Source organism: Rhinopithecus roxellana, chromosome 4, assembly GCF_007565055.1.
Source record: "Rhinopithecus roxellana isolate Shanxi Qingling chromosome 4, ASM756505v1, whole genome shotgun sequence".
Lineage (NCBI taxonomy): Eukaryota > Metazoa > Chordata > Mammalia > Primates > Cercopithecidae > Rhinopithecus > Rhinopithecus roxellana.
In genome coordinates, this window is record NC_044552.1 from 178,583,101 (window position 1) to 178,597,190 (window position 14,090).

General features: G+C 52.5%; 1 protein-coding gene across 1 annotated transcript; it reads left to right on the forward strand.

The window, feature by feature from the left end:
- Nucleotides 1-1,254: 1,254 nt before the first annotated feature.
- Nucleotides 1,255-11,938, forward strand: LOC104663743 (UL16-binding protein 1). The gene is made up of 5 exons (XM_030929535.1): nt 1,255-1,364; nt 6,845-7,108; nt 7,323-7,598; nt 8,259-8,390; nt 9,619-11,938. The coding sequence occupies exons 1-5, from the start codon at nt 1,280-1,282 to the stop codon at nt 9,627-9,629; spliced, it is 768 nt and encodes a 255-aa protein (XP_030785395.1). The 5' UTR covers nt 1,255-1,279; the 3' UTR covers nt 9,630-11,938.
- The last annotated feature ends 2,152 nt before the right edge of the window (nt 11,939-14,090 follow it).

The window sequence follows — 14,090 nt, forward strand, 5'->3', positions numbered from 1 at the left end:
CCATGTGTCTGTTGTCCTCCAGACTACCCTTCACAAGGCCCCTCCTGGACAGAGGCTCTAGTGCTTCAGGCCAGAACCTTTTGGCTCTTGTGTCCCTGCTCCATCACAGAGATGGCTGCCATCCCATGTCCCTGTCCTGAAGCATAGACAGGTCCTGGGCTTGGTCCAGGCCTCCTCCCCTTTCCCATATCCTCAGGACCCTGGGGATTGATGGTCACCAGGTGAAGTTCTCCCCACATGAAGACTGTGTGAGTGGGAGGTCTGTGCCTATTCTTCTCATTCGATGGCAGAACCGGCTGAGTGACTGGGGACAGAGTGGGACTCAGGGGCTCTGCCCAGTCTTCACCCAAGGCTAAGCCCTCCCTTGAGGCCAAGGGCCACGGGCTCCCCACCTCCCTCTGGCTTCTGCCCACAGATCTAGATGGTTTCATAACTGAGACGAGGATGCACTCGGGTTGCCCCTTTAAGGATGGCTGCAGTGACCATCCAGGGACTGAGCCGAGGTGCGGATGCAGCCATGGATTTGAGTGTGGTTGGACCGAGAAGGTGTGTGGCAAAGTGAGCCCCAAGCATGCGTAGACCCCTCCCTCGGCTTCTGCTCTCCATGGAAACACAATTGATCACATGATGATTGATCACTGTAGGCCTCCAGGGCTTTCTTTTTTTTTTTTTTTTCCGGAAGTCATGAAGGGATATAGAATATACTCAAAGACCTTCAGCTTTTAGTGGAGAGGCAAACAAGGTCCGCTCTGGACTGGGGAAGCGGCTGCGCCCTGAACGGAGAGGGGCGGGGGCACCGCGACACTGGCGGAGGGAGGGCGGGTGTTGCTGGCGCAGGCGGTGACGGGGAGACACCGCCGCCACTGAGTATTCCTGTGCAAGTTTCTTCACCTTCCTGTGCGTGTTTACATTGTGGTAATGAGAAATGCTGTGTTGAAAAATTAGGTGATGGAGCCATGGAAGGAACCGCGCCCTGGTCCCGTTCGTGGCCTGTGCCAGCCGCCACCAAGCCGCGGGGGCGGGTTGGAGGGGAAAGTTTCATCAGCCAGGCGGCTGCCAGATGACAGCGTGACGGGGTGGAGCATCCCTAATAAGGGCAGGCTAGGATCCCGCCCAGTGGATCCCGCCCAGTGGATCCCAGCCCGCCCCGGGGCGGGGTGCCGCGAAGAGGGGCGGGGCCGGGCGGCTTTTATAATTACCAGGCCTGGGAGCCAGGAAGCGATTCATCAGCCGGACTCCACGTGGACCGCGCCTCCTGCCCCTGCGCTCCAGGTCTGCCATGGCAGCGGCTGCCAGCACTGAGTTCCTTCTGTGCCTCTCCTTTCTGCACCTGCTGTTCGGCTGGTCCGGGGCAGGGCGGGCCGGTGAGTTCGGGCATGGAGACTAAGCGGGGCGGGGGCCAAACCTGGTGGGCTGTGGACTGCAGCGGGTTTCAGAGGAGGGGAGGCTTCTGGTAGGACTGGCGCGATCTCCCCGAACATCGCGGTCTGCCCAAATATCGCCGTCTCCCCGAACATGGCGGTCCCCCCGAACATCCTGGTTCCCCGAACATCTCTGTTTCCCCAAACGTCGCGGTCCCTCCGAACATCGCGGTCCCTCCGAACATCGAGGTTCCACCGAACATCACTGTCTCCCCGAACATCGCGATCTCCCCGAATATCGCGAACTCCCCGAACATACCCAGCTGAAGACACTTAGTTCCCCTCTGTGGCTCCTTTCCGCCGGGCCGGCTTCCTGCGGCTGGTGCTTGCCCGGCAGGCCAGGAAGCTTCTGGAAGGACCGGTGCGATCTCCCCAAACATCGTGGTCTCCCCGAACATTGCCATCTCCCGGACCGTCTCGATCTCCCCGAACTTCCCTGGCTAAAGGCACTCAGTTCTCCACCGCGGCTCCTTCCCGCCGGGTGCCACTCCTGCTGATGCTGCTTGCTCCGCAGGCGAGGAAGCTTATGGATGCACCCGCGCGATCTCCCCGAACGTCGCGGTCTCCCCGAACGTCGCGATCCCCCCGAACGTCGCGATCTCCCCGAACATCGCGGTTTCCCCGATAGTCGCGGTCTCCCCGAACGTTGAGATCTCCCCGAACATCTCGATCTCCCCTAACGTGCCCTGCTAAAGGCACTCAGTTCCGCACCGCGGCTCCTTTCCGCCGGGTCTGCTTCCTGCGGCTTCTGCTTGCCTCGCAGGCCAGGAGGATTCTGGAAGGACCGGCGCGATCTCCCCGAACATCCCGGTCTCCCCGAACATCGCTGTGTCCCCTAATATCGCGATCTCCCCGAACATCGCCGTCTCCCCGAACGTCGCTGTCTTCCGGAATATCGCGATCCCCCGGAACATGGCCGTCTCCTCGAACATCGCTGTCTCGCCAACATCGCTGTCGCCCGGAACATCGCGATCCCCCGGAACATCGCGGTCTCCTCGAACATCGCCGTCTCCTCGAACGTCGCTGTCTTCCGGAATATCGCGATCTCCCCGAACATGCCCGTCTGAAGCCACTCAGTTCCCCTCCGCGGCTCCTTTCCGCCCGGCCCACTTCCTGCGGCTGCTGCTTGCCCCGCAGGCCAGGAGGCTTCTGGATGCGCCGGCGCGATCTCCCCGAACATCGCGGTCCCCCCGAACATCGCGGCCTCCCCGAACATCGCGATCACCCCGAACATCGAGGTCTTCCCGAGCGTTGCGATGCCCCCGAACATCGCTGTCCCCCCGAACATCGCCATCTCTCCGAACAACGCGATCTCCCCGAATATCTCGGTCTCCCCGAACATGCCCGGCTGGAGGCACTCAGTTCCCCTCCTCGGCTCCTTTCCGCGGGGTCCGATTCCTGCGGCTGCTGCTTGCCCCGGAGGCCAGGAACTTTCTGGATGGACCGGCGCGATCTCCCATACATCGCGGTCTCCCCAAACGTTCCGATCTCCCCGAACATCACTATACCCCGGAACATGCCCGACTGAAGGCACTAAGTTCCCCTTCGCGGCTCCTTTCCGCCGGGTCGGCTTCCTGAGGCTTCTGCTTGCCTCAGGAAGCTTCTGGAAGGACAGGGGCGATCTCCCTGAACATCGCGTTCTATCCGAACATCGCGATCCGCCCGAACATCCCGGTCTCCCCGAACATCGCCATCTCCTCGAACAACGCGATTTCCCCAAACATCGCTGTCTCCCCGAACATCCCGGTTCCCCTGCACATCGCGATCTCCCCGAATATCGCTGTCTCCCCGAACATCCCGATTTCCCCGCACATCGCGATCTCCCCGAATATCGCTGTCTCCCCGAACATCGCGGTTCCCCCGAACATCCCGGTTTCCCCGAACATCGCTGTCCTCCCGAACATCGCGATCCCCCCAAATATGGCGGTCCCCCCGAACATCGCCATCTCCCCAAACAATGCGATCTCCCCGAACATTTCGGTCTCCCCGAAAATCGCGATCTCCCCTAACATTGCCATCTCCCCAAACATCTCGATCTCCCCGAACATGCCCGGCTGAAGGCACTCAGTTCCCCTCCGCCGCTCCTTTCCGCCGGGTCCGATTGCTGCGGCTGCTGCTTGCCCCGCAGGCCAGGAAGCTTTTGGATGGACTGGCGCGATCTTCCCCAAAGTCGCACTTTCCCCGAACGTCGCGGTTTCCCCGAACATCGAACATCGCCGTCTTCCCGAACTTTGCGATCTCCGCGAAAATCGAGTTCCCCCCGAACATCGCCGTCTTCCCGAACATCGCCGTCTTCCCGAACTTTCCGATCTCCGCGAAAATCGAGGTCCCTCCGAACATCGCCGTCGCCCCGAACATCGCGGTCTCCCCGAACTTTGCGATCTCCGCGAAAATCGAGGTCGCCCCGAACATCGCCGTCGCCCCGAACATCGCGGTCTCCTCAGACATCCCGGTCTCGCGGAACATCGCGGTCTCCCCGAACATCGCTGCCACCCCAGACATCGCGGTCTCCCCGAACATTGCCGTCTCCCCGAACATCGCGATCTCCCCGAACATGCCCTCCTGAAGACACTCAGTTCTCCTCCGCGGCTCCTTTCAGCCGGGTCCACTTCCTGTGGCTGCTGCTTGCCCTGTAGGCCAGGAGGCTGCTGGATGGACCAGCGCGATCTCCCCGAACATCGCGGTTCCCCGGAACACCTCAGTCTCCCCTAACATCGCGGTTACCCCTAACATCGCGATATCCGCGATCATCGCGGTCTCCCGGAACATCGCGATCACCGGGAACATCGCGATCGCCTCGAGCATTGCGGCCTTCCGGAACATTGCAATCTGTCCGAAGGTCGCTATCTCCCTGAACAGGCCCGGCTGAAGGCACTCAGTTCCCCTCCGGGGCTCCTTGCCACCGAGTCGGCTTGCTGCAGCTGCTGCTAGCCCCGCAGGCCAAGGGGAGCGTCAAAGAAGGCTGGAAAGGAATCCCAGGAGAGTGGAGGGGCCAAAGGGCTACAGAGGGCAAGGTGGGGCGGGGATCCCTGGTGCAGACCCTCCCTGGTGCAGACCCGCAGCCCCACTCGCCCTAGGGAAAGAGAAACCAGATCCCCGAACCATAGCTGAGGTCAGGACAGGGGTGAAGGGGAGTTCCACAGGGAAGCAATCACAGACTCCCCCACCAGCCACAGCCCTGCTCTGCTCTGACCTGCTCTTCACCACACAAACCTTCCAGCACCTCCAGGGCTTCCTGCCCTGGAACTTCCCCCTGAACTTTGCTGCAGACACTCACCTGCACCCAGGAGCTCACCAGACACTTCCTACCCCTCCCCTCACCATTCTCTTTCACCACCCAGGTTGCACCCTTTCACTCTCCCTCTCAGCTCACCGCAGTCACCACACAGGCCTCCCTCACCTCCCCATCCATGAAGGAGCCCTTGGCACCTCCCCCACCAACTAGCACCTTCTCCCCTTTTGCCTGAGGACACACCCCAGCAAACACACCCCACGCTTTCCACAGAACTTAGTGCAGAGGGGTGGGAAGGACCATTTCCCCCAGGATGACTCTGGGAGCGCCCATGAGTAGAGGCACCCACTACTTCCCTTGGGTCCCAGACCACCCTGTTCTTCCTACTGGGGAGATAGGGTTATATAGAACAGTCACTACGCAGACAGGAGTCAGCAAACCCTTTCTAGAAAGGATAGGCTGAAGGCACTTTGGTCCTTGCTGGCCATGGGTACCTTTTCCAACCACACATGCCTCTGGGATCTTAGGGACTCCAGGGTCAAATAGCCATATTGGTAGGTCCAGCAACACCCCTTATGAGAGTGTGTATGGCTGCATCCCAGCTACAAGAGCAGAGTTGAATAGTGACAGGGGAGGTCATATGACCAGCACAACCTACAATAGTTACTACATTAACTACAAACACTATCCATTCCTGGTACAAATCCAGGAAATGTGAAATTATCATCGAATGAACCCAGCACATCCGTCTAAGCTGGACCTGACACAGGTGTCCGTCTGTTACTTTGCCCTAAATGCACCTCATGAGTAATAGGGGAGCAAGTTAATGCTTCAGGTCCCTGGGAGAAAGTCAGACCACACACTGTTCACTAGGAGTGTCTGGGTATTTGCTGTTTCATGGTGTACACTTACCAAAGTGAATGCACATGTAGCTCCGTGAGGGAGTCTGAAGGAGTCATTGCAGTTGCTGTCGGGTTGAAGGAGCCCACTGGGGCCTCTGGGCTCTCCTTTTAGTAATGGACTCTGGGACTGAGATGTGGCTCAGTTCTCAAAGCTGGCAGAGGAGCTCAGTTATTTCCTGGGGTGACTCCTTTCAGCCTCCAGATCATCCATCCTTGCATTTTGTCTTTGTTTGCTGTAATTATTTAACTCTAGCAGTATCCGGGTTGAGTTTCCATTTCTGTTGGATCTTTGACTCCTTTGTTCTATGAGCCAAGGGCATACCTTTGTATGGCTGAGGTCCCCAGCTGGCATTGTGACTTCTTTAATTATTTCCATCATTGCACCCTCCTTCCTCCTGACAGTTGATGGCCTCCAGTTGAGATCTGTTATTTCAGGATTTTCCATCCCCATTACTACTGGGAGCCCATTTCAGGAACAGCATTTCCTACCCCCACCCCGGCCTTCAGCAACAGGCATCCCTGGGCTTCTTGACAGTCTGCTGCCTTATCCCAGGGCCTTCTTTACATGCTGAGTAAAGAGGAGTCCTCCAGGCATCCCATGAGCCCAGAGGATGGACATCGTTCTGGATTTTCATGCTGCAGCCACTCTGGCATGGGCGCTTCTCTGAGCCTTTTGGTTCTTTCCCCTATACCCTGAATTAGAAGTTCTGGGTTTTCAACTTCTTGCCCTGTGAACCATCCCTTTCCAAGGTTCCAGGAATTCATGTTTATAGCAGATGGGCGAATTCGCTGGGGCTTTGCCAACATATTAAATCCTGTGACCCGTGAGAATAATCACTTGCTTATCTAAACTGAATTCTGCCCTCACTGCCCCTCCTCCCCTCACTGTGCTGGAGCATTCCAGGGCTGCTCCCACACCCTCTCCCGCCTCCTGCAGTCCACATGGACTGCTGCTGAGGGTCCTCCTCATCCAGGCCTTTTCCTGCCACAGCAGGCCTGGCACCTCCATGACAAGGTCATATGCTCATCGACGTGGGCACAGAGCAGGTGGGACATGTCTGGAGGGGACATGTGGATTCATGGCGGCAGGAACCTTCCCCTCCATGTACTCAAGCAAGGGAGACTCTCTAGTCATTAGGTAGTTTTCATGACAGTCCTGGATGAGGCACCTCTTACTTTGCCAGCCCAGCTCCTCAGAGGCCTTCACTTGCAGTCACCACAAGGGGGAGGAGGAGATTCAAGTTCCACTTCCCCCTACACTAACCCCCTCCTTTGTTTTTCTTCCACAGACACACACTGTCTTTGCTATGACTTCATCATCACTCCTAAGTTCAGACCTGAACCACGATGGTGTGAAGTTCAAGGCCTGGTGGATGAAAGGCCTTTTCTTCACTTTGACTGTGTTAACCACAAGGCCAAAGCCTTTGGTTCTCTGGGGAAGAAAGTCAATGTCACAAAAACCTGGGAAAAACAAACTGAAACACTAGGAGACGTGGTGGATTTCCTCAAAGGACAACTGCCTGACATTCAAGTGGAGAATTTAATACACATTGGTAAGTTTAAAATGGCCCAGGGAGCAGACACAGCAGTAACTTAGAGGCGTTTATTGGTTTCATGCAAAAAATAAACCAGAAGTTTGTGTCACACAAGAGGCTGAGAAGCATGGGCAGGATGCAGCAGAGAGAGCAAGTCCAGGAGCCAGGAAAGGAAGCAGGGTGGGGCTCAGGACTTGTCAAGATCAGAGCTGATCTCTTTCCAATGGGGCAGAGCCCCTCATTCTGCAGGCCCGGATGTCTTGTGAGCACGAAGCCCATGGACATGGCAGAGGATCTTGGCAGTTCCTCTTCAATGGACAGACGTTCCTCCTCTTTGACTCAAACAACAGAAAGTGGACAGCACTTCAACCTGGAGCCAAGAAGATGAAAGAGAAGTGGGAGAAGAACAGGGATGTGACCATGTTCTTCCAGAAGATTTCAATGGGGGACTGTAAGGCATGGCTTGAAGAATTTTTGATGTACTGGGAACAAATGCTGGATCCAACAAGTAAGTGAGAGGGGAAAAAAGGAAGCTGTCTTGAGTTCGTATATTATCAGCCCAGTGCGTGAGTGTGTGTGAGTGCGTGTGTGAGCGTTTGAGTGAGTATGAACATGACCCCCTCATGAGAGGCTCCTCCTGGGGTGTGCTGGCGTGCCTGTGCTATCTCATCCTCCTCTGCCTTCTTCCTCCTGACTCCTCTTCCTCCCTGCACTTGCTTCTGCTCCACTCACTGTGCATTTCTCACCAACTTCGAATCTGTGGGTGTCATAGTGTTTCCATATCTTTTTCATTAGTGTTCCTTTCTCCTAGAATCGCCTTTTCTTTCCTCTCCCCTCGTCTGTTTCTGTAAATCCATCAAAATCACCTCCAATGCCAGGGCCCAAGACCCTCCCCTCCCTGGCCTTGGGGCATCACCTCCTCTTCCGCCAGAGCAGGAGGGTGGGCTGTGTTGTCACCTTGCTTCCCTCAGCAGCCATGTGAGCTCCCTGAGAACAGGGGACATCCCCTTTCCCTTCCTACCCCAGGACCTGTCCCAGAGGTTGCCCCACAGCAAAGGAGGACAAAAGGTCTGCCTTCTAGGATGACCTGGGGTGGCAGGAGCTGAGGAGGCATCCCCTAATATTTAGGGCCTGGAAAAGGGTTGTCACTCCTGTGTTTGCATTTCAGAACCACCCTCTCTGGCCCCAGGCACAACCCACCCCAAAGCCATGGCCACCACCCTCATTCCCTGGAGCCTCCTTATCATCCTCCTCTGCTTCATTCTAGCTGGCTGCTGTGGAGAGTTGTTTAGATTGACAGGTACCGGGGGCAATATTGGGAGGGGAGCAAGGGGCAGATGGGTGAGATGGGAGGACGTGGAAGAAGAATTCCCAGAGTCCCAGAGGCCGGGAAGTTCTCATCCTGACATGAGTCAGATGAATGAGAACTGGTGTCGCCTGTTGGCAATGACCTGGGCAGCTCAACCTTGAGTTCTGATGGATTCTCACTGTCAGATGCCAGAGGCAAAGGGAGGGGCCCATACCAAGGCTCAAGGCCTGTTGAGCTTGAGAGGGTTTCGCTAATTCAGGCCTGTTTCAGAGCAGGTTCCTATTTGGGAAGGGTAGTGGTGTGTGGCCTGCAGGCAGCCGGAACTCAAGCGTGGGCAGTCTGCAGAGTAGGAGCGGAGCAGCATGGCCGCTTCACCTAGGATGTCAAGGGAAAGGGCATCCCTGGAGGAGGCTAAGAAGAGACTGATCTGGGCAAATCCCAGGATGAGGGGGCTGTGAGGGCCTTGGCTCACCCAATTCCAAAGGCTGCATTCCCAGAGAAAGCAGCTCGGGTCCCAGCAGTTAAGGTGGAAGGTGAACAGTGGAGCATGTCCAGACTGAGGTTCAAGAAAAGGCCAGGCCCCTTGGACCCATGGGATTCCTGGCCGGGTCCTGGGGCGATGCCCCTGTCATTCTGCCTCCTGCACACTCCAGATCCTGAGCCAGCTGATGGCCCTGCCTGGAGCAGAGTGGACTCAGACCGGGAGGCTGAGCTGCTGCTGGAGTTCCATGCTCACCACTGAACTTGGTCAGGAATGAATGGGGCGGGGCAGGGACAGTCCCATTCAGAGCTATGGGTGCAGCTCCCAGGGTGAGGAGAGGCTGAGAGCAAAGGGGAAAGAAGGAGGTTTGCCTGGAAGGCCACCCAAGGCCAGGGAACATAGATACAAAGACCTCTCTTTGGACAGACCTCCCCCTGGTCCTCTAGACCCTTCTATGAGAAGGGGGAGCAAGCCCTCAATGAGGGTGCAGACTCCTCATTACCAGCCTCAGTTCTGAGCCCCCATGTGCTGTAACAGGACCTGGGCTGGCTCTGTGGTGTGGTGAAGGAGGGTGGAGGTTGGGACAGGCTGCAGAGCCAAGGGTAGCGTTGGAGGGAAAAACATGTTCTTTATTTGGCGGAAAGGTTCCGAAATGGGGAGGGCCTGGGAGGGATCACCCAGGAGAACAGACCCAGGTTTTTCTCAGCCACTTAAACCAACGCTTCATCTTTTCTGAAGGTGGAAGATGATATCAAGAAACCTCTGTTAGCCTCGTCTGGTTCCTGCTCTCCCTTCAGTGAGGCTGCCTGTCTACTCACCACTGTGCCTTTCTGGAAAGCAGGAGTTCAAGCCTTAGCAAGCCCACCGGCCCCCAGCACATGATGAGGACATTGTAGACTCAACATCTCATGCCAGTCATTATCTTTGCTGATGATCCTAACAGCCATTTTTCTTAACATCTTCTGCCACTTTCTCTCGGTGGTAATGGATGGAATTCCTGCAGAAGTTTTAACTGAACAAGAAATCCCAGCAAAAGGCATTTTCTTTTTACTTCTTTGTGGAAAAGCAGACACTTCTCTGAAGCATGACCTTATTCTTCCAAACAGTATTGCTAGTAAAATATCATGCTAGACTTTAGACCTCAGGGATCCTTTCCATGCACTCACCAAAAATTGTGATAATCCTTTTTATTTTTATGGCTTTTTACAGTTTCTCATTCTGTCAACCATATTGGAGTAAAGTGGTGGCATACGCATCACTCACTGTAATCTCCATCTCCTGGGCTCAAGTGATCCTCTAGACTCAGCCTCTAGAATAGACTACAGGCACATGCCACCAGGCCCGGCAAATTGTTTTATTTTTAGGTAGAGATAGGGTCTTCCTATGTTGCCCAGGATAGTCTTCAAATCTTGGTCTCAAGCAATCCTCCCATCTTGGCCTCCCAATGCTCTGGGATTACAGACATGAACCACAGTGCCTGTTGTAGAAATTTTTTAATTATTTAATATGAAAATATTACATTCATGATTATTTTATTTAGTAAATAAAATAACAGAGAGCCCAGAAATAAACCTGCACACTTAACTGCCATCTAATCTTCAACAGAGATGAGCAATGTGGGAAAGATTCCCTATTAGAAAATTAGTGCTGGGATATCTGGCCAGCCATATGCAGAAGAATGAAACTGAGCCCCTAGCTCTCCCCATATATGTTAAATAACATGGATGAAAGATTTAATGTAAGTACTAAAACTGTAAAAATCCTGGAACATAACCTACGAAATACCAATGCAGACATAGCGCCTGGCAAAGATTTCATGAAGAAGACACTAAAAACAATTGGAACAACAACAAAAATGGACAAATGGGACCTCATTAAACTAAAGAAATCTGCACAGAAAAAGAAACTAGCAACACACTAAACAGACAGCCTGTAGAATGGGGGAAACTATTTGCAAAGTATGCATCTGACAAAGGTCCAATATCCGGAATCTATAAGGAACTTAAACAATTGAACAAGCAAGAAGAAAAAGCCCAATTAAAATTGGGCAAAGACATGAACACACTTTTCAAAAGAAGACCTACAATTGATCAACAAGCATAAAAAATGCTCAATATCACTAATCATCAGATAAGTGCAAATCACAACTGCAATGAGTTACCGTCTCTAACCAGTCACAAAGTCGGAGATGGTGGCGAGGCTGCAGAGAAAAGGAAACAGACACTGTTGGTGGGAAAGCAAACGTGTTCAGCCGCTATGGAAAGCAGTCTGGAGATTCCTCCAAGAACTTAAAATAGAACTGCCATTCTACCCAGTGATCCTACTACTCAGGATATATCCACAGGAAAAGAATTCATTTTATCAAAAAGACAAATGCACCAATATGTTCATTGCAGTGCTGTTCTCACTAGCAAGGACACAGAATCACAATCTAAGTGCCCAGGAACAGTGAATTGAATGAAAACAAATGTGGTACATAGACACCATGGAAATCTATGCAGCCACAAAACACAGCAAAATCATGTCCTTTTCAGCAACATGGATGGAACTAGAGGCTATTATCCTAAGCAACCTAATGCAAGAACAGAAAACCACATACTGCATGTTCCCATTTGAAAGTGGCAGGTAAACATTGAATTCACATGAACCACAGATGCTGGAAATCACCAGACCGGGGAGAAAGGAGGATCACCTGGGCTGAAAAATCACCTGTTAGGTACCATGCTTACTGTTTAGGCGATGGGATCATTGGGACACCAAGCCTCAGCCTCCCAAAATCTACCCATGTAAAAAACCTGTTTATGTACCTTTTATTATATAGGTTGAAATTAAAGATGAATAAATAAAATGACACAAGGCCAAAAACAAATGGGGTTAACTGACCAAAGTAAGAGAACTCTGCACTATGAACCAAAACCCAGCTCAAAAAGAAACTAGTCATTGAAAATAATCATAAGTTGTCTGATGATAATTGTATAAAAATTTGTATGATGATAATTGTATAATAATTATGTAAGTGCCAAAACCCTAAAATTAAACACTCCATAATGGAATTACAGATGATTTCCATCTTGTTCTTTATACCCTTACTTTTTTTTCCATTTTCAAGTGACATTTTTGTTTATCCTCAGGAAATCCTTGCTGTCAGCCTTCTCCTTCTGCACCCACCACCTCCTTTTCCACTGTCATCCTCAGCCCTTCCTCTGGTCTGGGACTGTGGCTTCCTTGGCACTGAAGGTCCAAGAGCTGCATTCAGCCTCGGGAGAGAGGATGATGTAGGGTCGGTTGTGTAGGTGCTCTCGGCATTGCAGAGGAACCTAACAGCTCGAGCCCTCTATTGCAGACAGCTGCGTTTCTCCATCAGGTTAGCTACAACAAAGCCAGCCTTGCCCTTTTCCTCGTTGTTTTTTTCTAATACTACCGAACTCGTACTTGAAAATTTATATTCTTCCTCCTAACATTTCTTTCCATTTCTTGTTTGCACAATATATCCTGATTTATTATGCCCAGAAAACACTGGACTCACCATGTCAGTGATAGCTGCAAGATCACAGTCTCCACTTGCTGGAAGGGCACATGGGGTTTGGAGCCCTTCAAAAGCCCCAGCCCCAGAGAACTCTATTTGGCCTGTCTGGGACTCACTGGAAAAGCCCCATTCACTGGGCTTGTCATTGTTTGACCTGCTGAGGTCTCTTTCTAGGGAAAAGCCAGATCCTCAGAACACTGGCTAAAAGCAATAATTGCAACTGTACAACCCCACCGTTTGCATGTGGGGCAAGCAAGAGGCTAGTGGGGGAAATTGAGAGAAATATTTGGGGAATGAGATGTGCATAGAGGCTGGCACATGCCCAGGAAGCACCTGAGAAGGCCACATCTCTGAGCTTTGGCTGACCTGGAGGTTCTGTTCAGGCAGGAAGTGGAGCTGCAGTGGTGACATCAGCTGCCTGCCTGAGTGCAGCAGGGGCAGGAGTGCACCACACACACAAAGCTCTCCGCACTGGGCAGAGAGTCGCTGGCTCAAAGCATTGATGCAAACCTCTGTCCAAGCTCACCTAACTGAGCAGAGACTTCAGGGTCCACCTGTGACAGGGAATACCGATGTTATAAGATCCAGCCAGAAAGTCACTAAACAAGCAGCAGCAACACACCTTGAAGAGAGGGGACATCTGATTTCCAGAGCTGTCACATTGTATTCTTGTAAACATTCAGTTTCATCTCAAAAAAACACAAGAGGTACAAAGAAGCAGGGAAGGATCCCCAGATACAAACAAGGAACCAGTCCCTGGAACTGTCCCCAAGGAAGCCCAGCCATTGGCCTTAGTGAGTACTCAGTGTCACTCCGAGGCAATGGCAGTCAAGGGGAGACTGTGCGGAGGAGACTGTTCAGCTTCCTCACTTCCATGGAGACAGGACTCAGCAGAGGTGGTGCTAGAGACTGAATGTCTATGTCCCCCCAAACATAGTGCCTAATGTGTACTAGGAGAGGGAGGATTTGATCAGTTATTATGTTATGAGAGAAAAGCCCTCAAGAATGGGGCTGGATGGCCAGGCATGGTGGCTTATGCCTGTAATCCCAGCACTTTGTGAAGCTGAAGTGGGTGAACCACTTGAGGTCAGGAGTTCGAGACCAGCCTGGCCAACATGGTGAAACCCCATTTCTGCTAAAAGTACAAAAATTAGCTGTGCATAGTGGCAGGTGCCTGTAATCCTACCTACTCAGGAGGCTGAGACAGGGGAATTGCTTGAACCCGGGAGACAGAGGTTGAAGTGAGCCAAGACCGTGCCACTGTACTCCAGCCTGGGCAACGAGTGAAACTTTGTCAAGAAAAGAAGTAAGGAAGGAAGGAGGGAAGGAACGAAGTAAGGAAGGTAGGAAGGAAAGAGAAGGGAAGGAAGGAAGGAAGAAGGAACGAAGGAAGAAAAAAGGAAAAGAAAGGAAGGGAAAGAAAGAAAAAAAGAAAACATGAAAGTAAATCTTTGTGACTTGGAGTTTGGCTCAGGCTGCTAAAGTAGTATATACCAAGGCAATACTGACAAAAGAAAAATAGTTTAATTTGACTTCTTCCACAGGTGAAACCTCTTTGCTTCAAAAAGAATGCCATTTAGAAAGTGAAAGGACAACTTACAGCATGGAGAAAATATGTGCAAATTATATACCTGGTAAGGGACTGGTATCCCAAATATATAAAGCACTCTTACAACTCAATATT